The sequence below is a fragment of the Metopolophium dirhodum genome, chromosome 7 (genome assembly GCF_019925205.1).
Source record: "Metopolophium dirhodum isolate CAU chromosome 7, ASM1992520v1, whole genome shotgun sequence".
NCBI lineage: Eukaryota > Metazoa > Arthropoda > Insecta > Hemiptera > Aphididae > Metopolophium > Metopolophium dirhodum.
The window spans coordinates 20,742,592-20,770,537 of record NC_083566.1 but is presented as its reverse complement, the minus strand read 5'-3'; the positions used below and the strand labels follow the sequence as shown (position 1 = coordinate 20,770,537).

General features: G+C 30.2%; 1 protein-coding gene across 1 annotated transcript; it reads right to left on the bottom strand.

Annotated features, from left to right (window-relative positions):
• Positions 1–11,938: 11,938 nt before the first annotated feature.
• LOC132948812 (homeobox protein goosecoid-like) lies at positions 11,939–26,751 on the bottom strand. The gene is made up of 3 exons (XM_061019462.1): positions 25,894–26,751; positions 18,589–18,857; positions 11,939–13,426 (listed from the first exon to the last, which is right to left on the bottom strand). The coding sequence occupies exons 1-3, from the start codon at positions 26,360–26,362 to the stop codon at positions 13,190–13,192; spliced, it is 975 nt and encodes a 324-aa protein (XP_060875445.1). The 5' UTR covers positions 26,363–26,751; the 3' UTR covers positions 11,939–13,189.
• Between the last annotated feature and the right edge of the window lie 1,195 nt (positions 26,752–27,946).

The window sequence follows — 27,946 nt, the reverse complement described above, 5'->3', positions numbered from 1 at the left end:
AACTCGCATATTATATGTACGCGTATAAATGTGTGCTCACAGACACACGCGCAGACACACAGACACAGACACACACACACACACACACATACACTTATATTAATGCCCACAATGAACGATCTATAGGTGTACCTATATAATATATGTATGTATATGTATGTGTGTGTACACAAATCCGGGGGGCCACCGGGGCGCAAATCCAAACTCCAATTTCACACTGGAGCGGACACACCGGATCATTGGATGAAACCGGCCGCCACGGTAGACAATATAATAATATATAATACGCGCCGTGTGCGTACATAGTATATAATATATCGGTTACACAAAAGGCCGAACAATGCGCACCGCGGATTAACTTATTTATACAACATGTGTTCTGTCGGCTTTAAACGGTTCAGATGGGTGGTCCCAAGCCCGGTGGCCGTACACACACACGCGCACACGCACAACACACATACACACTGGCACATACAAATCACGTCTATATATATATAACACGATGTGTATAATATAAGGGTATACCTAAACAGCTAGCCACAGTGGCGGCACAATATGAAATAATAATATATATATTATTACCTGGCGCGCGCTTGTGTATGTGTGTGTGTGTGTGTGTGTGTGGGGTGTGTGTGGGTGTGTGCGTGCGAGTGTTTAAATGTAATCGCGGAAATTGTTGAGTGAGAGCAATAAAAGGACTATATATTTTGGCGTGCATTATAATATATATTGGGTATGGGCATTATAGGTATGTATAATGTATATAATATACTATACAGTATATACACACTCACATATATATATATATATATATATATATCAATATATGTGTGTGTGTGTGATGCATATTATTACCTACCTATATGATAATAGTATATACATAATAGCCGTGGATGGTTCTTGCAGAGAACGCGCGTCCTCCTACCCCAGGGCTCCAACACACCCGCTCAAAGCCCCGCTGCAGTCGCTTGTCATTTTTTTTCCCTAAACTCCGGAGGATTATCGCGAATCCAGCTCTTTTTACGCGCATTATGATAATAATGCACAGGTATATCATCATGTACCTACAAACTACGCATCACATTATATACAGGACTTATATAGGTGCATAATATACCTAATATATATAAATACATATATAATAATAAGACCCCATAAACGCACGTTGTGCACGAATGGAAAACTTCCGTGGGAAAAATTTCAATGGTTTTGTAGATACTCATTTTTATATTAATATATTTTTTGCCTGAACGTTTATCATACATATTTTGAAGATTATTTTATATGTGAGCACTATTTAATATTGTATGTATCTATTCATTCAAGAAAACTAAAATACATTTTAATGTCAACTACAACCCCAAAATGACCCCAAAATGACACCCCTAAACTAGGGTCTGGATTTAAAGGCATAATGTATTATTTTTAAGGTTGTCTAAGGCAAATGCCAATGATTTCTAAGTAATTATTCCGTTTTGTACATATTCAATATTATTATTTAAGAGGACGATGGCTAATGTGTTGCCTCCGTCTTACAAGTGCGTAACATAGCAAATTTTACGCTCAGCAGAACACGTGTAGTTCCGTTAGTTTAAAAATTAGAGTAAGTTGACCTCTTATAAATTCTAAAGGTAATATTATTATTTAGGCAACCTCGTGGGTTTTTTATTTTAATTTAAAAGCAAGTTATGAGTATTTTAAGATGTACAGACAATTTACAATTTTTAAATACTCATAACTAGCTTTTAAATTAAAATATAATAAAAACCCATGCGGTTGCCTAGATAATAATCTTACCTTTAAATTTTATAAGAGGTCAATTCACTCTAATTTTTAAATTAACGGAGCTACACGTGTTCTGCTTATCGTAAAATGTCCTATGTTACGCACTTGAATTAAAATATCGTAAAAAAAGCCAACGTATGATACAGGTATTCTAAAATAATAGTTTGATAATAAGTGAATTCACTCTAATATTGAAACTAAACAATACAGGGTTGGTTCGGCTAAATGTGGATTTGTTATGTTACGCGTGAGTCAGAGAGAGAAAACAAATGGCGCGCTGACATCCTCTTAAAAATTAATTACTTATTTAATATTATAATATCTTATATATTCATAGGCACAACTAGACCAATATTTTTAGGGGTGCAAAAATTATAAAGATTTTCTGTATAATTTCCCCTAAGCACTGTATATCTAGGTATTAACAATAATTTCAAATGTATATTTATGTACTACCTATATTTTAAATATTTTTGTGAAACAGTAACAGTACCTAAATACTAAATTGTTACTCAGGACTATTACATAACTTTTCGGCCAGAAAATTGTATTTATTTAAATCACTGCTAGTTCAGACTTCTGGATGACGTATAGTCCACCACTCCTATCTCAATTATATCCTAATCAATAATGCCATTACAATTATTTGTATTCAATTGAGTAGGTACTTTTTAACTCTGACTGATTTGAACTAGAATTTATTAAAATAGTTTTAAACAGAAAGACTTAGATCGTTAGTTTACTGTTAAAAAGTTATATTTTTTTTTTTAATACTATATGTATACTATGGACGTAAATAGGGACAGCCTTAGTAGAGAGCTATACCTACTTGGTATTAATTTTTTTTATCGTGTGTTTGCCACAAACACAATAAAACACAGGTGAGTAAGTGGATGTCGCTCTGCTGTACAGTAGGTTACAAGTGGGTCACTGTAATGGATGGTGTTAAATTTGAATTCAATGATATGCTATCATTGTATAAGAAAAACGATTCTGAGCGAAAACGGTCAGTCAGCCTATGATATTACCAAGTATATTTGATGATATTATTGTGAATAAAGTAATTTACATATAACCTATTTAAGTGGCCTAAGAGCCTTGTTTTCAATTTTCAATCCTTATATATAAAAGTTGAACATTTTATAAATTTTTAACTACAAAATAATTATTAAATTACAAATTTGATAAATTTTGTCAACATTTGAACTTTAAATGCTTATAAATAAAAACTGTGACTAAGGATTTTTAATTTTTTTCATCTGCCTTTGAAACAATAACCTAGGAGCCTTCTATTTGATTTTTAAGCTTTTTTAACTAACAAATAAAATGTTATTGATATTTATAGAAAAAAAAAACTAAAAATAATGAAAACTGAAAATGTCTGCAAACAGCCCAAAATAAGTCAAAATATTTGGAAAATGTTATGGTGTATAGAAAATGCTAATATAAACATTCAGTCAAAATTTCATGTACCTACGGTCATTTGTTATAGAGTTGCACCAAAAACCAAAATCGATTTTCTCAAAAACAGATTTTGCCTAAAAATTCCCGTTTTTCCTTAAATTTTTCTTTTGTTTTTCACGTTGCTTTTGAAAACTACTGGGAAATGTTAACTTTTGAACCCCCAAAGTACCAATTAAAAAAAAAAAAAAAACCACACATCATTGTAAAATCAATACATTTATCGCTTCGTTCAGAATCTAAAAATAAAAATAATTAACACACATAATTATAAAATCAGTATATTCATTGTTTCGCTTAGAATCTAAAACGTACACAGACAAGTTATTCATATTTATTATTATTATAAATAATAGGTAATGTTAATATTATGCTGGCTCAATAGTACGCTGCCTAGTTATTAATTTTCTTATTAATGTTATTACCGTTTTAATTTTGTTCAAAAAACATTTGTATAATATAATACATCTATACATCGGTTTTTACTTTCGTTAATAATATTTATATTTTTCCGATTACTGTTATAATTTTTATTTTCTAAAAGTGTTCTTATATTTATTTTTAACTTTTAGATTCTGAGTGGAACGATGAATGTATTGATTTTACAATAATGTATGTTTTTTTTTTATTTTTTATTTTTGTGTCTGTCTTTTATGACAGTTAAAATGCTTGGATTTTCTTCAACAGTAACTTTTCTGATAAAGTGAATCTAGTTGGTACTTGGGGGGGGGGGGGGGGGGGGGTCAAAAGTAAAAATTTCCCAGTAGTTATACACCATAACATTTTCCAAATATTTTGACTTATTTTGAGCTGTTTACGGACATTGTCAATTTCCATTTTTTTTAGTTTTTTTTTATATAAATATCAGTAAAATTTTATCTGTTATAAAAATCCTTAGTCAAAGTTTTTATTTATAAGCATTTAAAGTTCAAATTTTGACAAAATACTGAAAAATCACGAAAATTATAAAATTATTTTGAGTTGAGAATTCATAAAAATTTTTCTTTTTAAATCTAAGATTTGAAAATGTAATACAAGATTATCCATAAGTTTGTCTAATTTTATCAAAAAAAAAAAATGTCTACGAGAAAGTCAAATTAAATTTTTATGAGCGTTTGAAATTCATATTTTTACAACATTTGATATTCACTCGATATTTCATGTAACTATTTTCTTATTTTGTTGCAATTAAAAAACGTATGACTGTAGATACTTGAAAATTTCACTGAATGTTTTATTTATTAGCATTTTCTATACACGATAAAATTTTGAAAATAATTTGAACTTTTTTGAGCTGTTTACGGACATTGTCAGTTTTAAATTTTCTTAGTTTTTTTTTTTTATAAATAGCAATAACATTTTATTTGTTGGGTAAAAAAGCATGAAAATTTAATATAAGGTTCCTGATATATCGTTCTAATAGCAGTTGAAAAATATTAAAAATACATAGGCACATTTTTTTACTTTCTTGATTTTTTTATAAGCATTTAAGTTCAAATTTTGACAAAATTTATCAAATTTATAATTTAATAATTATTTTGTAGTTAAAAATTTATAAAATGTTCAACTTTTATATATAAGGATTGAAAATTGAAAACAAGGCACTTAGGCCACGTAAATAGGTTATATATAAATTACTTTATTCACAATAATATCATCAAATATACTTGGTAATATCATAGGCTGACTGACCGTTTTCGCTTAGAATCGTTTTTCTTATACAATGATATCATATCATTGAATTCAAATTTAACACCATCCATTACAGTGACCCACTTGTAACCTACTGTACAGCAGAGCGACATCTACTTACCCACCTTTTTTTTAAGTTTCTTTTCGTTTTTAAAGTATAAGTTATTTTTATTTTCATCATAAAATTATAATTACACATTTTAGATTCATAGACGCACGCACATCAACAATGAATGCAATTATTAACGAAGGATTATATCTCTCAGGCCACAGATCTGAAGACTTGAAACATTTTTATGCACCTACAATGATTCAACACCCGTCAAGCTTTAAATAAAAGTTATTAAGTCCAAGTGACGATAGTCGATAAGGAATTATTTTGATATAAGTCTTGGTCGGCGCATAAGTAAGGTATAGACTATAGATACCTAAACCAAGTAAGATGATTTTATGAATTAAGTATTTTGTAAAATGTATTTATTTAATATTGTCATCCTCTCACCATTTCAACTCCACACGACCACACCAAACACATCACCCACTATCGCTGGCCGGCGTCACTCACTTAAAATAAATACTTTGTTCCAGGACCGCAAAAACATTTTTGTGAATGAGTATCACGACATTTAAAACAGGTTGAATAAAGAGGCCCAATAGGAATAGTGAGCGGAAATAACGAAAAATGTTATACAAGAGTAGACAGTACAGTTTTCGCACAGTACCGATCTATGTGAATTACAATATTATTGTAGTTGACCGGCTTTCGCGTGTTCTCGCTTGCGATGTGGATTAGGCCAACAGGGGACACCGCAATAAAAAAAACGTACCATGTGTAATACTTCATGTTTTTAAACAAAATGGATTATGTTTAACAAGCATAGGTAGATAGGTGGTGTGGAAACTTGCGCGACGCTGCAGTCATCCTATACATCGAGTACATTGAAGTATAATATAGATAACACAAATAATTATAAGATAAAATACCTGTATAACATTAGACCGTGGTAGAGATTAAAAAATTATATTTTCATAGCTATACAGATCACAGGTGGTTTAAGCGCAAATTGACGAAACCTTTAGGGCTGGAGAAATTTCGGACGCTTATACCCTTCAAGACAAAATCACATTTAATAATTATTTTTTTTAAACATCCGTGAGGCACCATACATAAGACACGTAAGTATGTAAACAATTGAAAAAAATAAATAGTTTGTGATAAATGATTCCTATTATAATAGTATATTCAATGATCAATACACTTCAATAACAAATTATATACAAGGACTAAGGAGACAATGTCAACGCGCTCATATTCATTTAGTCTTTCATCCTGCCAAAGATAAAGATAAAATGTCGTTATCCTATGTTAAAAATTATTTCGTCAACCGATAATATAATAATATTATGACTATTGTTACATAAATAAGTAATAACTGCGTATCTGTGACCTACTCTGTACAACACATTAAATAAACTAAAGATAATTTCATAATATTATGTTATCAGTACAAGTGTATCTAAAGTTCTACCGAACAATTTTGCATTATTAATTTTTCAAACGCAAGTGTTCGGTATAAAGATGAGCGCAATCTAATAACAAAATTTCAAAAAATGAATTAATTAAGTAGTATTTTGTAATGTATTTAAAGCGACGTTCGTTGCCGCAAGCAGTGCGTGTATGCAGATATGCTTATACGCCCCCCCCCCCCAGGGGCATGCCTCCGACTGGACAAGCGCAAAGGGTGGTATATCCCCCCTTTATAAAAAAAAATTGAGCACTACAATGCTCCCACTACTGGTACGTTTACTGAAAAGTTGTCATCAACACGTTTTTCATTTTATAATAATAGCTGGCGACTCATTCAAAAATATTTTTGAAGGCTCCTTCGAGAGTAAACATTTTTAAAGAGCTAGCACCTATATAGGCTATAATAGTTATAATTTATGATACAAGAATTGTATAAAACGTAAATTTGGTAAAACGTAAATTTTTAAAAATATTAAGTCATTAATAGGGCCAGGAATGTAATGCCCTTAAAAAAAAGCACTAAAAAATCCAGGTAAATTGTTTTTATTTTTAATAAATTGTAAAATACGAGTGATAAAAAGTTATGAAAATAATTTTTCTATAGGCTAAACTTCAGTTATTGAATTTCTTTTAATATGAAAAAACAATAATATCCTTATATTTTTTAAACTATTTTGATAGTTTAAAAAATATATAAATTTATATAAAACTTGTGTTAGCATGTAAAATCTTAAAATAAAATTTCAAGTTTGAATTTAGGACCCAAAAACTCTAATAATGCCCTAAAAAATGAAAAAAATGACATTAAAATCAAAAATTTTCAAATAATTAAAAAAAATGCAAAATTAATTTTCTTATTCTCATTTAAAAGTACATGTTACAGAGTTGTGACCAGGCAAGCATTGTACAGCAACCTCAGGAAAAAATGAAAAGTGCATCGAAATCCCAGCCCTAGTCATTATAAAGTAGTTTTTGCTATTTTTGTGGCCATTTTTAAGTCATTTTTTTATGTTTATAAATCAGTTTAAAATTTTTATTTTTGTACATTTTTTAAATATTTTTAGGTCATCATGTTCCAGGCCAGTTTCCATTAATATTAGAGGGCATTGACTTATTATCAAATTTAGAAGTAAGAATATTATCTAGTGAACCTCATAGGTTCTTTTTTTATATATTTTAATTTTAAAACAAGTTATGATTTTATGAGTTTTAATAAAAAAATTGTTATGTGGAGGACGTTTATACGCATTTGTTGTCTCCGTCTTACAACACACGTACGACAAATCAAATCTTCATTCACTAGTTTCAACTTTCAATAGTGTACTGTTAGTTCTGATATTAGAGTGAGCTGATCAATTATCAAATTTTTACGTATAAGAACATTATTATAGTGCTTAAGCGTCGGCGATTTTCAATATTATAATTTTTAAGCGAAATATAAGCATTTTTATTTTGTAATATTTCACATAAGTACTCATATCTTGCTTGAAAGTTAAAATATTGAAAAATCATCAACGCTTAAGCACAGATTATGTTCTTACCTAAAAGTTTGATAATAGGTCAATTCAGTGTAATATCAAAACTATCAGTACACTATATTGAAACAAGCGAGTGAAGATTTGCCATTTGCCTATGTCTTATCTTATGTGTAAGACTGGACAACAAAGCACGTGTCCTCTTGATGTGTGGAAACCTACATATTTTTTCCTCAGTATGCAACTGTTTTAATATTATGTAACTTTTAACATGAATAAAATATAATTTTAACGCCACCGTAAACGATATTGGATTTTGCTTTTCTCGACTGACCATATTATTATTGTAGGGCCTGGGAGTATGGTATGGTATTATAATATTATATGGTTAGGTTTATATGACTATACGAGTCCCGCGTTTGAGGCGGTGCTTTCGTGGGGAGGGAGGAGGTTTCTTTTTTTGCCTACACATTGCATCGTTGTTGTCACGTTTGTTATTTTGTCCGCATCGGTCGGCGTGGGAGAAACGCATGCTCGTGGAAATCCGGTAGTTACGAGGAATTCAGGAGGTGCAACTGGTGTGCACACAGCGCGTAAGTTAACTTTTTTTTTACGAATGACATAGGCGTAATTTGGGAGGTCTAGGGGGGCTTAGCCCCCTCTAGTTTGATTTAAGTCCCCTAATTTTTTTAATATATTCATTCTTTAATCCAACTAATAAAAAAATTATCAAATTAAAAAAAAAAAATTAAATATGGGATTTTTTAGCCAACTTGATGATCACTATACCTACGTATGTTATCTAATAAGTGATAAGTAATAACTAATATCAATTTATAAAATATATAATCAATTTTTGTTATTAATGTTAGTTTTAATGATATGAATATTATATGATACATCGTTGTATACACGATCATAAAGAACTTTATATAAGTTCTTTATAATCGTGTTGTATAACAGCTCGAGTATAGTATTGTTCTATGAGTATAGATAACCTGCTATCATAGTAGTAACACGGGTATAAATATTATTATTGCATATTAGTTATTTTTAGAATATGGAATCTACGGAGATGTCATCTGTATATTATATAAAACAGTAAACTGAATGACTGATCTATCAACACACAGCTCAAACCATTGGATGGATCGAGCTGAAATTTGGCATACAGATAGTTATTATGTTGAATGCGTCCGTTAAGAAAAGATTTTTGGATATTTTCCCTAAGAAAATAAGGGGCCTTTTTCAGCTATGAGGAAGATAAAAAATTGGTACGCACATCCAAGGCTGGACATAAACGAGTTAAAAAGTTAATTTAATTTTAACTTTTTAACTTAACTAGTTACTTTTAGCTTTTTATTAACTTAACTGTTAACTTACTAAATTTCTTTCTTAATTAACGTGAAATGAACGAGTTCATTTTTTATTTTAAGAAGTAGGTAAGTTAAGTTACTTTATTTTGTTTTTAATTTTATAATATTTCACTATTTCAGTCTATTTTGTTTTCATGTCAAAAAATATGTATGGTAAATTGTTTAAAGTTAAAAATGTATATCATTTGAATCTAACTTATATGGAAATACTGTATGAAGTATTAGGTATTTAGTTTTGGGTTGGAAAAAAATTAAGTACCTACGCTAGCGTTGTATAAACAAATTAACTTTTTTTTAACTTAATAAAAAGTTAACAAAAAGTGTGTATTAACTTAACTTAACTGAGTTAAAAAAAATCATTAACTTGCCCAGCCTTGCGCACATCTATGCATCAAGATAGATTTTCAAATGCATCTGTGAATTGTGATATATATAGAAAAAGACATTTCTGGTAGTATTAAAATTAAGAATATTAAATAAATTCGCTATATATCTAATCACCGTTTAAAATTATAAGATTTAACACTGCGTAACTATGTTATTTTATTTTTAATTACAAATAAATAATTAATTAGCATTGAGTTGTTGAGTACTTGAGGTGTATATTATTGTATTTCATTTATCAAGTATTTTATTTTTACTGTTGAGTACCAAACTAAATGTTTTTGTAATATATTATTACCGTAAAAATGATAATAAGTGGTGAGGGGGCGCGGGGGCGGAGCCCCTGTGGGTATGTATTGATTTTATATATTTAGCCCCCCCCCCCAAATCAGTTATCCAAATTTATTGCACATATGAGTCGAATGATGTCATTGTCATAGATACACAGGTTTTTAGCATTTAGTCACATAAGTGTTAATAAATACTACTTACTTTACAAACAGAGATCTCGCGATGAACAATAAGATTTGCTAAGAAAATGTATTGATGTCTGAGTACCAAGAAGTGCACGAAGCGACGACAGTCAACCGCTTGAAGTACGATTGCACACCCAAAATACATTTTTGTCTTTCTATAGATAGATTGTAAATAATTAACTAGTTACTTTCGACATATTATGTAAGGGGGTGGCCAGGCCCGGCTCAAGGGGAGGGGTAGGTGACATAGGCCCACGGTGGCTGTTATTGTATGGGTGGCATGTACATGTGTGTGGTGGTCCAGTTGCGTGGCGAAGGCTGTTTTTAGAGGACCGGGCCTCAACCAAAATCGGAGATGGGTCCGGGTAGGTCGGATGCGTAAGCAAGTTTGAGATAATAAACTAATAGATTATTAATAAAATGTATTACATAATGTCGTATCACCCGCAAGAGTGGCACGCGATTGGCCATTAGACCAATAGGCGCAATTTGGGGGGAGGGTCTAGGGGGGCTTAGCCCCCTAGTTTTATTTAAGCCCCCCTAAGTTTTTAAATATATTCATTCTTAAATTCACCTAATAAAAAAATGACGCGGGTCTGTATTGATTTTATAAATTTAGCCCCCCCAAATCAGTTGTTCAAATTGCGCCTATGATTAGACCTAAGATGCCTTATTATTACTTTCGTATACACTGTAAGGACTAAGTTAATGACTGCCTTTAAAATAAATTAAATTAGAGCTGTTAGCTTTATTGGGGTAGGTATACGCGCTTGTCGTTGTCGGTTTTACGTTCGGTCCTTTTGAATTATAATACTTTAAGAGTCCATATAGGTGCCAAAGTACCGTCGGTTTAAAATTTTTAAACAAACCTTGTTCACCATAAGTACGTATACCTATCGTAGTACTTACCTATCTTAGCGTACTGTTCTTTTTAAAAAGTAAAAACGTAAAATGACTGAAATAATACTCAACGAACACAGTTTTAGGTCAGAAATACCATTGTTGGTACAAAACAAACATAAAATATATTTCACCTACCTGTACTACGATCGTCGATCATACGTACAATCGTTGTATTTGCGTTCTTGCCGAGTTTCACGACAACAGCGGGACTGCCGTGTTATATATACTTGGTACAATTTTGATGTCACCTCATGACACATTGCTTCGCTGGTCTAGTCTATTTTAATTACCAACTTTCTTACTAATATATATATATATATATTCTGTAGTCTGAACGAGAGCGATTAAATGCAACGGAGTTTTAAGACAAACAATGAAAAATAGTTATTGTACTCTACTTTACATATAATTATTACTCTACTATATAGCAACAACGAATTAGACTTATTCAAATTCAGTTACTCAAATTTAATTGAATGATAATTTCAGTTGGAATAAGTAAAAAAAAACTAAAAGGTAATGATTTGATCATGTAGCTGTGGTGGTAGGTAGAGAAACTTTCTGAGCCTCACAAAAAAAAAAATGGTCTAAACGCCATTGTGTGGAGGTGTGAAGAGATTACTATTTCGATCCTCAGCCCGGCCAGAGTGTTGAGTAGGTTTTATCTCGAGGGCTTTTAATAATTTAGAATTTAGATCTAAATTACCTTAACGATTAATTATTTTTAATACAAAAATACTATATGGTTTGATACATTTATTAATTTAACTAACTAAAACAATGTACAAAACCATAATAATGCACATAAAGCCATATTACAAATGGTATATTTTATGTATTATAATAATGCTTATTTGATAATACTATATTATTGTATGAATATATTAATATATTATATTATATTATAGTGACTAGAAATTGAATTAAACAATATTATTGTACCTATTTATCTATAGGTAATATGTATATTATTTATGCATCAATATGAATATAAATAATAAATTATTGTTAGAAGTACAGTTATTAATCTATTAAAAATAGCAAGTTTAACAAAAAAGCTTAAATATTTGTACAATATTTTGCTAACTTGCATATCATATCATTGATAATCACACCGACAATGTGTCTGAACTACTTACTATAATACTTGGATTTGTTTTAAATGTTCGGAACTCGCTAATAGATTCCGGAAAATGTATTGGTACGTAGTTGTACAGCTATATATAATATAATCAAAAAAGACAATAATACCTATACATTAACAATTTGAGTTTAAATTAACATAATAAAAATAATATATACACTAAACTTAAAATCCTTGCAGTGGATATTTATTTAAAATTAAGTAATAATTATAATGTAAAATTAACATGTCGTGTAAATTATTACATTTAACGAGTATTACAATATACATAAATAATTAATATTTTTACAAATCTAATTTAAACATAAATAAATCATTTATAAGGATATACAGCGTCATTGTGTCATAAAATATAAGTAATAATAACACATGTGAGATGTATATGTTTACATAGCTTATATAAATATTACACTATTAGTATAATACATAGCATAGGGTTTGACTTTTTGTCAAATTTTCAGAAACACGAAACTTATAAGTAAAAAAGCTCAGTGATCATAATATGAAATCAATAGTTAATAGTTACAAACACTTTTCGTTATTATACTACACAAACATATAAGTAATATCATATTTTTTTATTATACAATAATACGAACATTCTCAGTTTAAATATTTAACTTAGGTAGGTACTTACTATGTCATTATACTATACTATAATTATATGTGTAATATATTATATAACCTATGTTACGTCAGATTTTCATAACACACATTATTATAAATGTAAAAAGCATATTATAGGTAACAAATTATGATATTTTTAGCCGTCGAGGTGTTCAATATTAACAATAAAAAAACAAATTTCAATGATTATCATTATTGGTTTAGAGAAATGCTTTTAAAATATCAAAACGCATCTTAAAAATATATATGCATCGTTCTGGGTTAACGGAAAAAAAACCAGCTCTTCAAGAGATGTACAAAAAAGACAAACAATCATTTATTCAGTCGATAGAATTTACTCAAGCAACTTCTAAGTCTGAAGAATCGGGATCTTCTTCGAGTTCTTCTTCGTCCTGCACGTGCAGATGGACTAACCGCATGGGATCACCCCCCCTAGCCGCGGCTGCCGCCACTGCAGCTGCTAGCCCATTAGACACTCCAGGCTGTTCCACCAGATGATGTTGCATTTTCCTCAGTCTATCTTGTTCTTCACGTCTTTGCTTTCTCCACTTTGCCCGACGATTTTTAAACCACACCTAAGGACACAAGACAGAACAAATTTATATTAATATATAATGCAACAAGGACTTAAAGTACATAGTGTAGACAAATTCTAATATACCATATAGTTTCCATGAATTAATATGGAATATTATTGATAAAGTCACATTGAGTTATTTCCGAAATGTAATTGATAAGAACATTTTATTTTTATTTTTTATAGCTTTATTGTATTTTTTTTATCTGGTATAATAATCCACATTTCGGTTATATATGTATTTGTGGATTTGTGACTTTGAGAGTAACGATGTTTCCGTAAGTATCGATTATGAAAATAAAATTCATAAAGAACAGTATATTTAAAATTTTGTTTAAAACTGTTTAATAGCAACTTAACAACAAAATATTTTAAATCTCCGTTGTTTTTCGTGGATTTTTCTACTTAAATCAAAGGTATCAAAATTATAATTGAAATTTTTTTTCTCAAGTTATAATTTACTCAGTTATTATTATTTATTAAATATAAATAAATACTTATTTAATTTATTATATGTACCTAAAGCGGGTAAATACTAAATACCTACATTTTATATTTACATATTATATATATGAAACACGTCTTCAGTTTAAAGATATTACTTATTTTCTTATTTTATTTTATTATGTACCAAATTCCAGATATAAATATAAAGACTAAATAAGTTTATGTTTATGAATGGGTTAATATAGTTATAAATAGGTATAATGGAACGAATGAGTGTTTGACACAAAGAAAATGCAGAAAAACGGTAAAAAAAGGCTTCGTAATTTAATTAAAATGTTTTATTTCTATTACGTAAAAAATGATTTTGTATGTTTTTTGTTTGAATTCCAATAATAAGTAATACTTTTTAATAAACTGTGATTCAAACAATAAATAATTTCACGTTACACAAAGGTACGCTAAAGGAAGACAATATTTTAAGACAATGAATCATATATAGGTATATATAATTATGTAAATACCTATGTATATAATAAATTAACCTTATAGCTTTATTTAATAGCAATTAAGTTATTGTTTTCATTTTGGAACCATTTATATGTTTAATCAATAGAATAAGAATGAATAAATGTTGGTGTTCGCAAACGTAGAAAATACATTTTAATAATCTCAGAAATACGCTTTTACATACCCACCTCTATGTTATACACCTACCTACATATATTTATTTTTTTTGTCGAAGCGAATGAGGGGTATTTTTTTATTGCATTTTGCTTTTATTTTACATTTTTATAAAATATTCTTTCACAGATACAAATAACTCTGATTATTACCGTTGAAAAAATGTCACCACCTCCCTTGTCGCATGCACGGTGAAAATGTCAAAATACGCTACACGTAGCAACATAGCAACAAGATAATAAATTGTAATATTATCATGTATCGGGGAACATCAGTCAAAGACGGCCTTTGTACCAATTATTTCGGTCTCATAAACACACCAACGTTTTCACGGATCAGTTGAATTTTCCAGTGAAACACAGGTAGATGGCTATATTATACAGCGTATAATGGGGTGCGAATGTGCTATATAGTGTGCCTATAGTGTTGGATGGTGTGAGATTTGATAAATTGTATACATACATGATATTATTTAGTATTTATATTCATGATATTATATTTTATAGAATTTGTGTTTAGCACTCTGGTATAATCGTCAGCCTGTGTTTACAAAACGATTTAATAAGTATAGTATGTTTAGTTGTAGATCGAAAAAATAAGAATATAACGTGACATTATAATATACCTATGCATATTATTATGTGCAGCATTTATGGAATTTTTAAGTCTATAATACCTGTATAGTTTTAAATTATATACATCTACCTATATATTTTATAATATTATATAGTATTATACAAATTTTATCTAATTTTTACGGGGAACGTTCAACATTAAAAAAATAATTGTTTATACAGTTTTAGTAGGTGGGTATAAATTAATAATATAATTCTAAAGGTCACAATAACAACGATATAAATAATAACTTAAGTTGACTAATATAATATATGTATAATATGTACCTATTATGACTATTTTTCTAAGAGGTGGTACAGAGGAATGTTATTATGTGAAATGTATGCAGAAAAAAATTCAGATTTTTCTATTGGTTCCAAGTGTCTCTATTTCCCACGTCCGGATTTGAATGATGACCAGGGATGGCGGCGGCCCTCAGGGAGCTTATTGTATTTTCCGCGTTACAGTTGAATAGCCTTATGATAATAATAAAAATAATACTTCAGCCAGCCATATTCTTATAAATATATGGTATAAAAAAAATATATATTATGTATATAGTATTATAAAATAATAATATTTTATGAAAAAATAACACAGAGCTCGCCTTAGTGCCCTTAGTAGTTGTTTATGTTTCGTTAAAAGGATTCTTTATCAAATTGACGTATTGTTTTAGCGTAATTCCTTCCCTTTTCCTTGGGGGTATCAGGATACATTTTATAAAAAGTTTAGGGTTCTTTCTGGATTTTGTATTATTTTTAATTTTACGTCTGCTTTTTTAAACTTGTGTAAGGATGAGTTATACTTATTAAATCAATGAAAGTCGACACACAAATGTGCATTGTACACAATCAAAACAAATGAAGGAGAGCGGTTTTATTTTTAAATACTACGACTACGTATAATAATGTTGATACATTTTTTATATTTTAATAGTGAGCTTGTAAGACTAAAATAATGATAATATTGCTTTTAAGGAAGAGATAATTTTCTACCACATAATATACTTTTATATTATATTAATATAATGTTGCTGATGAAAATTTTAAAGCCAAAGAAAATTATTAACTAAATTTAGTAATAAATATCATTAATGCAGGACTTAAGTTTTTTTCCATTTTATATCTCACATAGTATATCTATATATATAAGTATAAAGTATAAACAACCAATAATTATAATCTATTTTAGTTAAAAATAATAAAAATAAAAAGTTTATTAGACAGAAATATATTTTTTTATACGTATTTATTCTATATTATTTTTTTCTCAAAAATGGATTGAAATAATTGTGATAAATATAATTACGTCTCGTAAATTGAAGAATGAAGATACTGCAGTTAATGTTTTAAAGAAATAATAATAACACATTTCAGTTTTGTCATGATGCTTGAATTAAATATATTTTGATGAAAATCTATTATTCTTTTTTATGGGTTTATGAATTCTAATGGCAAAACAGCTAATAATAATAAAAAGCTTTTGACACAATTGGAGATTTTCATTTATAAGGGTTCTAAGATCAACAAAAGCACAGAGTGCCCTAAGTTGGTTAATCATCGCCGATGAAACTGTATAAAAGCCATTTCCCATTAATTCGTCTTGTAAACATGCGAATATTGTTACGGAAATAGAGAAAACGAAACCATATCATGAAATTTAATTAAAATAAATCCAGGAGGTTATATTCGACCGAACCCAATCAAAACACTTCAGAACATGATTTCTCACCCCTAAAATGAGCAGCCAAAGGGAGAGAAAAAACCTCTTAACCCTGACAACTACATTATATATTCTATAGATTTCCTATCAATTACACCCCTAAAATAATAAACATGTGTGAGTTTTCACAATCGTTTATGGTAGGCTAGGATAATAACCGTATTAAAATATGAGAGAAAGATAATTTACTACTCATTTATATTCGTCACATTATATTAGATTAATATTATGTTAAGTCCTGTAAATGATGGACAATTTTTCCAACGCGTTGTAGTTATAATAAATTGTATTATCATATTTACAACTTAAACCCAATTAACAATACAACAATAAGTACAATACATAGTACCTACACCAATATCTGAATATTCAAATCTTAACATTAAAAGGATTTAAATCTATAATAATGTTACGCTTTATAATAAAATTATATAATATACTAATATGGTAAATATTAATTAATTATATAATTTAATAATACTAACATTTATTATAATAACCATAATACCTAGATTTGTATTAAATACGTTTTCCTTATTCTCAGCTAACTTTGATTTTTATATTATACTTGATACCTAACTAAAATTAAAAATGTAGAAAATTGCAATATAAAAATAAATATGCAGAATAAATATAATATAACTCTGTTATACGAGTATTATATTTGATCAGATTTGATTTCTATCGTCTGCATAAAAGTTTCAACACTAAGTTTTTGTATTTCTTTAAAAAAAATGTATATCATTTTTGTTTGTAAATTTACCTATAACTTTTTAGATGTTAACATTGTAAATGTATTGCTTATAGTGTAAGGGATTGGCAATTGAAAGATATAAAACAAAGAATCTATAATTATCTAGTTAATTTTATTTTCTAAGAGAGCTACCCTATAGACTTTGTTAATAGTTAATAACCTGATTATCTAATTTTTTAATATTCATAAAAAATACCTGTAAATATATAATGATATCGTATCAACATTTGTTATTAAAAATAAGGTTTACATTTAAGAAAAATAAATTGAAAATCCGAGGACATTATATAAATTGGATATACTATTATTATACGATTTTCTCATTTTAACGCAGAATATAGTATAATAAAGAAACCTTTTGTATAATAATACATTTTATGAGTTTATGACTATGATTAAAATTGAGGCTCACAAGACCGTGATTATTAAACAGAAATCAGCAATATTTTCTTACACCTAAAAATCTATAAGCCCTTTTAAAGTATCTACCTATATATAATGTATACCAAGACTCAATTCCCAATCTTTAAATATAAATAATATATAATACAAGTATATATATTCACTCATTAGTCAGTTTGAATAAAATTTGACTATAAACTGTCTATGAATAACTAATATTTTCTAATGTTTCAGTAATTTCTCTAAGAAAAAACTAAAGAAGGGGGGGGGGGTAAGTTTCTCTACGGAGACGCTCTCATACGTAGGTTGAATCGCCTTATTGATTATATATGTATAAATAATATGTTCGAATTATTTGAATGTGAATATATTCAATATAATATAGGTGACGTACTGACGCGTATCACTCAGTGTGCAAATAAAAGTGTAATAATTTAATAACACACGACTACATCGTATACAACCAGCATAATTATACATATATATATAATACTATAGTCTACTTTAAAGTTTAAATAAATACTATATTAAGTTCTAACCTCGACTCGTTCTTCTTTTAAATCCACCTTCAGCGCCAACTGCTCCCTAAGAACCACATCTGGGTAATGCGTCTTCTCGAAAGTCGCTTCTAACTGTTCGAGCTGTTCCTCGGTGAATATGGTCCGGTGCCTCCTCTTTCTCTTGGCCGGTGGGCCGGCGAACATGGACGCGGGACCGTGATGATGACCGCCAGCAGCCCCGTGGCCCCCCGTCACCGCCATGGCCATCATATAACTAGGATAGATGCTTTGGTAACCAGCCGCGGCAACTAATACGACCAAGAAAAAAGAATAATAGCAAATTAAATCACCATCGCGATTTTACCAACTATATCGAGGTAACAAAATCGCAGACCGTCAACCGCGGTAAAACATCATATGACGTTAATTTTTTTTTTATTCGGTTTATTTAACGCAGTATAATAATAATATGCGCGTGTACATAATATTATCGTACCTATATAGGTATACCGATGAATGATGCCTGTTTTGGTTGTACGCAACAATAATAATATAAGATATTATTACTTATTACGTTTTCGGTGCAGACCGTATATATATATATATATAAACTATTCGGCAAACTTTAAAGAACAAATACGCGTCTTATAAGTAATATTATTGGTGTGGGAGGGGGGGGGGGGGGGCAACGAAAAAAAGAAAAGCAATATCGGAAGAAAAACCGCGAGCAATGTATAACATAACGCGGGCGGCGGGAGGGTCGATATATATTATATTATATTATTATATATATACTATTATATCACGTATGTGCATATGTATACATATGCATACATAACACAATATAAGGCCCGAGGCACCGTTGATCTGATTTGAACCGCAGACGGGGAACAATGCAAACACACACGGCCGTCGTTGTGCATTACTTATTCATGGTTGATTAAAGTTCGATCCGCGTGCGCGGGCATCGGCGTGGTCTCCTCGACCCGAGTAATAAATAGGTGCATATATATTGTATACGAGGGAGCGAAACAAAGCTCTTAGGATTTGCTAGATTTAAGCACCGCGTATGTATATAATATAATATAATATGTATAAAATCATATATTATATAGATTTGCTCGACACGAGCCCGGGGAGCCGAAACGAAACGTTGAAAACGGAGAAGAAAAAAAACAAAAAAGTCTGCCCGGAAGCTGTGAACATTATAAATTAAAAACCGTACCCGCCCGCCGCCGCGGTCCTAAGTGTTTTATAATCGCATGCGTAGGTTAGGTTAGGTATCCACGCGGGTACTGTAACAGTAAAAATATTATGAGAAAATGGAAACTATATCTGATGTCGCGGTCGACATTTGATTTCGTTTTTACGATGCGCATTAAGAGGTACCCATTGGTAAGAGCACCTATAATATAGCGATCAATGAATAAAACCCAATGATAAAATTATTACAATGATCCAATTTTCAATAATATTTCGACCTTTTGAATTATCTTACGATTATAATTATTTATACTATTGTGCTTTTTGAAAAAAACAATTAATATTGTTTTAGGTTAATATTATACTGAGCGAGATAAAACAATACAATTGTACTTCGAAAATTGTACACCAAGTGCGTTGTATAATAATACTATTTTATGATGACTCCAATGTACTTATATAACTTTTCAAATGATTTAACCATTCCAGCAATAATTTAACCAGTATAAACATGTAAGTACCTAATACCAGTAGACATATTAATTATTATTATGTTTTTATTAGAACGCACGAGTTATTACATAATACTGCTGCACTAAACTATATAATATAATATTATATTATAGTGTACAATGTATTTACTATGTAGGTAGTAAGAACGTCAAAACGTCTTTATTATTTATCTAGAGATTTGGAAAAATCACTGGTTTGTATTTTTTTTTTATTATTATTAAATACATGTTTACTCTAAACCAACGCGTTTATTTAATACTGCATCACGTGTATCAAGGAAGTCACTGGTTTTTTAAATGCTAAAGTACGAGTATCAACAAGCGATTATTGTCAGCGTGAGGTTTAAGCGTCTTCGTCTACCTTCGATCCACGAAAACCCCTTTATGCTCGATCAGGTGTATTTTCATTACATTATACTTGAAAATATCAGAAATTGAATGTCACACTGCGCACAAAGCGTTGCACGGCCGTGCGGCTTCACACGGTCCACAGGATCTTTTTGAATGCGCGAAGCAATTATTTGCGAAGCCTTTGCATATTGCAAACGGATTTAAAATTCCACACAAAACACAGATGTTTACTGGGTGGCAAAGGGGAGATTTGTGTGTAATACTATTGGCTGTCCACGTGTCGAAAAAACACAGTGCTTATATAGAAATAAAATATGCAATGTGTCGTGTACAAAAGCATATATTATATTATTATATTATGTGAGCCAAGTATATATTTTACACGGTGCCAGTTCCGAGCATTGGTACCTATATATATATTGTTAAAATATAATACCTCATACTTATATACAATATTAATATTATGTCTGCACTTGGAAATGTATTAACATTTTACGTGTGATGTAATAATGTTATTAATGAATAAGATGAAGCCAGACCGAGTAACATTGTCATTTTATTAATTTATATTTGTTTTAATCACAATTAGTTACATTATTCGAATGCCATAATTTATTTTTTTTATCATTATTAAAATAAGCCATGGTCCACAGATTTTACATATTTACATTTTATTAAAATTTGTTATCAATAAAAATACTTTGGTTAAAATGTTACTGCTGATAGACGTTTCTGAGGATCGCGTGCAATGTTTGTCGAAAGTTTTCAGCCATATCTATAAGCAATTACTTTAATTTAAGTAAGAAAACTATTCAGTTAAAGTCTCTGAAATGTGAAAACTGCAAATTTCCAAGTATTAATAACTTTACTCAAAATGCATTAATTAAGCTATATGATTAGTTTTAAAAATTTCCTGCATGAGGGTCTATATAAATTAAATAATGTATATAATATAATATATAATTAAATAATTTTATGTCTACTAAAAATATAAAACTGTTGAGCAGTTATTTAAAATAAAATGTTTATAGGATAATATTTTAATTTTAGCTGATATGTTAGAAGTAAAACAAATTAAAAACTCCCAATTACGAATTTTAAACCAAAATATTTTAATTATTAGTAAAATTATATTTTATGAAACACAATAAGACAATAAAACGAATTTGAAAAAATTGAAACGTCAAGTAAATTTCTTTTTTAATCAAAATATATTTTTTACATAATATTATGCAAAATATAATAATAATAATAACGTAAAAATAATACTTAAATTGTTGATTTAAAAAATATTGGATAGATTAATAATTAATAATGCTAAATAGCCTAAGTGTGAAGAAAAATTAAGATATAAAAAACATAATAGTTACGTTAGTTTATTGTACACAAAATGATTTAAAATGTATTCATAATTCTTAAATTCATATAGGTAGGTGCTATATGTATTATATTATTATAGTATAGTACTATAAATAGCAGTTATACACACTCGGCCAAAACTATTAAAATATGGCAAAGAAATAATCACTCTCTTCATCCACCCAAAATAAATTCAACAGTCAACACACATCGTAAAGCAATTACACTTGTTGTAGAAAAAAGTTATTTTATAGATTGTGTAGTAAAAAATGTAATGCAAAATGCTTTATCTTCAGAAAAAAAAGTACATACAATTTCAAAACCAGACATTCATTCATTGAGATTCTAAAAAAATAGATGATAAATGATAATATGCTGAATTAAAATATAAATATAATATACTGAGTCAAAGTACTTACTCACTGCTCAGTATTCCCACATCAAATAAACTCATCTCACTTCGCTAATACTAGGGAAAGATATCTATGTATTTTTTATTTTTTACACACGTAACATGTAAGTTATGTTTGAAAAACGATGTAATAAATAAATGTTTTAAAACAATTTAAGTACCTACCTATACTTCTGGGAGTTTTAGTGAGCAATATTAAATCAATAATATTAGATTCTCAAATTCCACCAAATACTTCAAAATCGCTGCTGTTTGACTGCACGTTATTCAGGAAAACCACAAATGCCTAGATACTAACCAATATGTGTTATAGATGTGCTGCGAAAACTAGCATTTTGTATTTTATTTGATGGGTTAATACATTTAATAACAGCAATAGTTAGGTATGAAGGCATTGTTGAAAAATAAAATAGATGTCGTGGAAAAAAATACCAGTAAAAATAATTAATTATAATTAATCTTACAATAGCGCAATAAATAAATTAATAGATTTGTTCCTTCACAAGAACTATTAGTTCATTACGATACTTCGAGAAGTATTGATATATATATGTTATTAGAAGTTTTACGATTTTAAAAGTTTCATATTATAGACATTTTGCAGGTGGTGGAACTGTAGAATGACATCCATGTGGTCAATTTTAGGTGAACCTAAAACTCATCTACTCGTCTCACTTTCAATATATCTAACTTATCTAACATCTGTGCTATACACACATATATGTATAAACCAGTAGTATTTAACCTGTCTTTAATCGTGGTATACTGGTATAAACCATAACTGCAGACTGCAGTTAATTAGATACTATAAATTGTCTATTATACAAAAATAATAACAGTTATTGAATAATAATTAATTGATTGCTGGTAATGTGAATAAACTGGTTTTAGAAGATATACCTAACTAAAAATTATTAATAATAACCGATTGCAGTAAAACACTAATGTGTGTATGCATAGTAAATTTGTGTGTCACATAAATTGACTATGAATACCGACATAAGTTATCTCTTAACTACAACAATATAATAGGTAGTGTATAATGAATTTATAAGCTAAATTATGTTATTTATATGGTATTATAAAAATCTAAAGAAAAAAGAAGATTTTTATGCAAAACTAGTGTTCGACTACATTGGTTTTGGTTTTTAGAGTAACACTAAAAAAATTATCGTAAATACATGAAATATCCACTGAATGTTTATATTAGAATTTTCTATACACCATACTATTTTCAAAATATATGGACTCATTTTAAGATATTTATAAACATAAGAAATTATCAATTTCTATTAGTTTTTTTAATTAATGTTGATAAAAAATTGTTCACTTTGTCAAAAACAACAAGTCGTTATCCTTCGTTTAATCGCAATAATATGATATGCTGACAGACCATTATATCTTCGCTGAGAATCGTTTTTTGTGTACAATGATTTTATATCATTGAATTCAAATTGAAAACATTCATTAGAGTGACTTCTCAAGACACTTAATATACAGCAGAGTGTTACCATATTGCCCCCTATTTTACCAATGAGTTATAACAATACCTATACCAGCTATATAGTACATTACTAGTTACTACAATTTGTGAGGAAATTTAACGAATTGAATATTATGTATAACAGGTATATTATATAGATACCTGGTAGAACTGATAAGTTATGAAACTATTTAATAATGAAAAAAAATCAAAATGCACATTTTATCTAGTTTTTAAGTCTTCCATTGTACTTTTTATGTATTTACCTTATTACCTATATATACTTAAACTTTTATATTAGTTTCATGTAATACACAAACCATGGCCAATTGCCTTTGTAGTCGAGGTCTTGTATGTCAAATAATAAAAAAAAAAGAACTGATAAATATAATCTATCATTTTCACGTTTATCATATATTCATATGAAAATTACGGCGTCCGTACTTCTAATATTATGTCCCACGTTTATGATTAGACTATATTATTGACTTAGACCTGACCTTCTATATATATATAAACGACAAATTCTATACTCATCCTCTTTTAATAAAAATAATTTTATATTTTAAAGTAGCTACCTATACCGAGACATAATTTGTACAATGTCCTTTAGTACCTAGTGTACCTACTCTACATCACAAAAACATCGAATTATGACGACATTCCAAACGAATTCAGTCACTTAGATGGTCACAAAAAAAACTATAAATAGTTAAATTATTCCAATATTAATATAAGAACCTACAAATTATAAAAATAGTAAATATAAAATATATCCAACAAGTATAAATAATGTTGTACATCTTACACACGAGTTCAACTTCCTGTGTTAAATCCATCTTCCTTAGTTGATTACATAACATAAATTCAAATTTGTGTATAAAATGAGAAAAGTCGTATCGTCAATAACAGACGACAAACAGATAACAGTGTATAGTGTACAATATTATTAGAGTGTGATAAATAGTACTGGAGCACACGGGTTGTAACATTTTTAACCAAACGAGTTTTCATTTCCAACTGAATTAGGTATTATCTTTAATTTAGCTTATACGATAATAAGTTGAAAATTTGATACAATTAATGGTAAATTTTGTTTTAAAAGAAATCTTATTGGTTTAAACGAATTAAAACGATTTAAATATTGTTTATTTTTGGTTGAAATGCATTGCATAAGATAACAATTTAACACTTTATACCTACTTCTTTTTTTAAAAATAAGAATAAATAATGAAAAATGGTTTAGCACTTTCAGGGTTCAAACACGGACATTGATATTTATTTATTTTATAAATTAACGCTGATCGGCTATTATAACAGTGGCTGTGGTAAATGTCTATACAAATTACAAGCGATTTAAGATGATGAGCAGGGTCGTCATTTCAACTTTTTGAAAGGTATGCTAACAACTAGAAAGGCCAAAACGATTTTTAGCAGGCCAATATATATGTTGTGCTATAGGGTTATTACAAAAAACCTATTAAAAAAGATTTTATATATTTCTTATCTAATATATTTTATGAACACTGTATACCTAACAATACTAATAATTAGCATTTAAATTATTTTAATTTTAATTTTAATATTTATAGACACTATATATTGTATCTAAAAACATTATATTTTGTTTTTTTAAATACTGGGACTAGGGTCCTAGGGAGCTCTAAATTACATTTTAAGTACCTATACATAAATATAATGTATTTAGAACAAATCCTGAAATCCTCAGTCGGCTCAGTCACACATAAAATATTTAATTCAAACATTTTATATTTCATTTAAATAATACATTAATAATAATATCATATGTCTATAGTTGCGAATACTTATAAGATTAATTTTAAAAAAGATTATTTTTGCCCGGCGCAAAAAATTATAGTTATGCCAAAATGTAATCTTGATAAGTTTTAGGTATGCCGTATGCATAAGCATACCCTGCATCACCTCAAATTACTTCCCTGGATAATTGTATATAATATAGCTAGGTATTAAAGATATATATTGTGATTGACGCAATAACTTACCTAAGAAGTTTGCGGCAGTGGAGTGCGCGTATCCGGAGGCGGCTGCGGCGGCTGCCAGGTGTCCAAAGCTCAACGGCTGCTTGAAGAACCCGTTGGCCGCCGCCGTGGCCGCGGTCACGTTGTTGCGGCCGGAAGCTGCCGTGACGGCCGACACGTCGGACGACCTGGACGGAGCGAGTATGCTGTCGATAGTAAACAGTGACGAACCGACGGCAGACGTCTTCGGCACGACCGCGGAACCGGCCGTCGTGCAGGTGGCCATGGCCTGTCCACGGGCGTCGGAGTCGCAATCGCACTGTTCCCGCGGCGACGTCAAGCCGCGTTCATCCACCACGGCTGTGGCTGTGGCGGCGGCGGAAGTCGGTGGCCGTTCCGTGCGATCGACGTTGTCGCCGAGACCCGCAGAGGCGCCGTAAACAGCACCGCCGCCGTCGCACGTCGTCCCGCCGAGACGTCCGTCCAATTTCATCGGTTTCTGCGGACGTGAACGTACTATAATATTATGACACTAACAATTTTTGTTTTGTTCGCGGATCGGGTACAGATAGGGCAGCTACGGCAGCGTTCACAGTACGGCTGCAATCGTCATCGTCGGTTCCGTTTTGTCGTTAAATATTATTAATTTTTGGTACGAAGGAGAACTGCACTACTCACGATAATGATATATTATATTAGAGAAATATTATCAAAATAATGAAAATCGATTTATCCTAAATATATTTAGTTATGCGATACACGCAAACGATACGCGTATATAATTATGTATTATAATATTCAGTGTTTTTCAGTATTACGCGCCAACGATAAACGTTTAATAGAGCCGTCAATCGGTTAAGTGCCGCGCGTTACGTTTGATTACCGCCGTCGCGGACTAGTGTGCGGGCTACAGCGGGGTGTCGGCTACACCGCGTCGCGATCGGGTGTCGCGCGCGATTGGTCGACTGCCTGCGGGGCTGGTACACCCCGGCTCGTCGTACGGTCCCGAGGGGGCGTGTTCGGCGGCGCTCGCATAATCGGCGCCGTTCGGCATTTATTCGCCACCCTCCGCTACCCACCCACCCATCATCCACGATCACCACCCTGCCGCGGAATACCGATCACCCCGCGCAACGTTTTACCGCCAACACACCACCGGTCCCTATCTATGTATTTACACTGACACATGGGTAGCGCGCGCTCAGTTTCCTCACCAGCCGCCGCCGCCGCCCCTGATGCTATTTTGTGATTTGTCAACATAATCCATCGCCAATGGCACCCTACCACCCTGGAGACGAAATTCTTCCGAACGCTCGCCGAATAACATGGTATAATAATAATGATGATGATGATGATATCACGTTTCCTAAACATTATAATTTAAGATATGTACAAATACACCGTAAAGTCGACTGCCCGCAATAGTAGGATTATAATTTACTGTTATACGTCTGCTTATATATTAATTTATTCGAGTTGAGCTGCGCCATTCCGCACAAAGTTTTCTTAGGTATCGGGTATTATACGCGCTGTACTAGCTGAGCCCTGAATTTGTTTGCAACTTGGGTGTAATATAGTATCTACCTATGTCCTATACTCTCTAGTGTAAACCTTACAAAGTTTCACAGGTATTCTGATAACAAAATAATATAATATTAATATGTCATATTCGATATATCTCCAATTCTTAATTCGGGGTAGACACTTTACCCATATGAAATTTGTCTTTGGCAAAAATTATTTCAATCTACCATATTAGTATAACTATATAATTATAGCAATATAAATATAATAAAATATCCTTATAAATATAAGATGACAGATTGATATCAGAATGACTACAGTACCTATTTCTACTTTTTGTTAATAGATGGTATATAGTATACATATGTTGATTAAGATGTAAATAAATATAAAAATAATTTATTGTTAAAACTCAAATCATTATACTCTTGACCGATGAACCACTGCTTATATTTTTTCTGTCTGCCTACTGTCAGTGGCCAGATATATAACAAAGATTATATTTATTTTTGTCGCTTCCCGTTAGATGGGTTTTATAAGCAAGCATGGTTTT

What these genes read in the sequence shown, in the direction of transcription:
- LOC132948812 (XM_061019462.1), bottom strand. Translation starts at nt 26,362, where the DNA reads ATGAAATTGGACGGACGTCTCGGCGGGACGACGTGCGACGGCGGCGGT. An exon ending in CACTGCCGCAAACTTCTTAG is followed by an intron (nt 18,858 to 25,893) that starts GTAAGTTATTGC and finishes TGGTCGTATTAG; the next exon opens with TTGCCGCGGCTGGTTACCAA. An exon ending in TAAAAGAAGAACGAGTCGAG is followed by an intron (nt 13,427 to 18,588) that starts GTTAGAACTTAA and finishes TTGTGTCCTTAG; the next exon opens with GTGTGGTTTAAAAATCGTCG.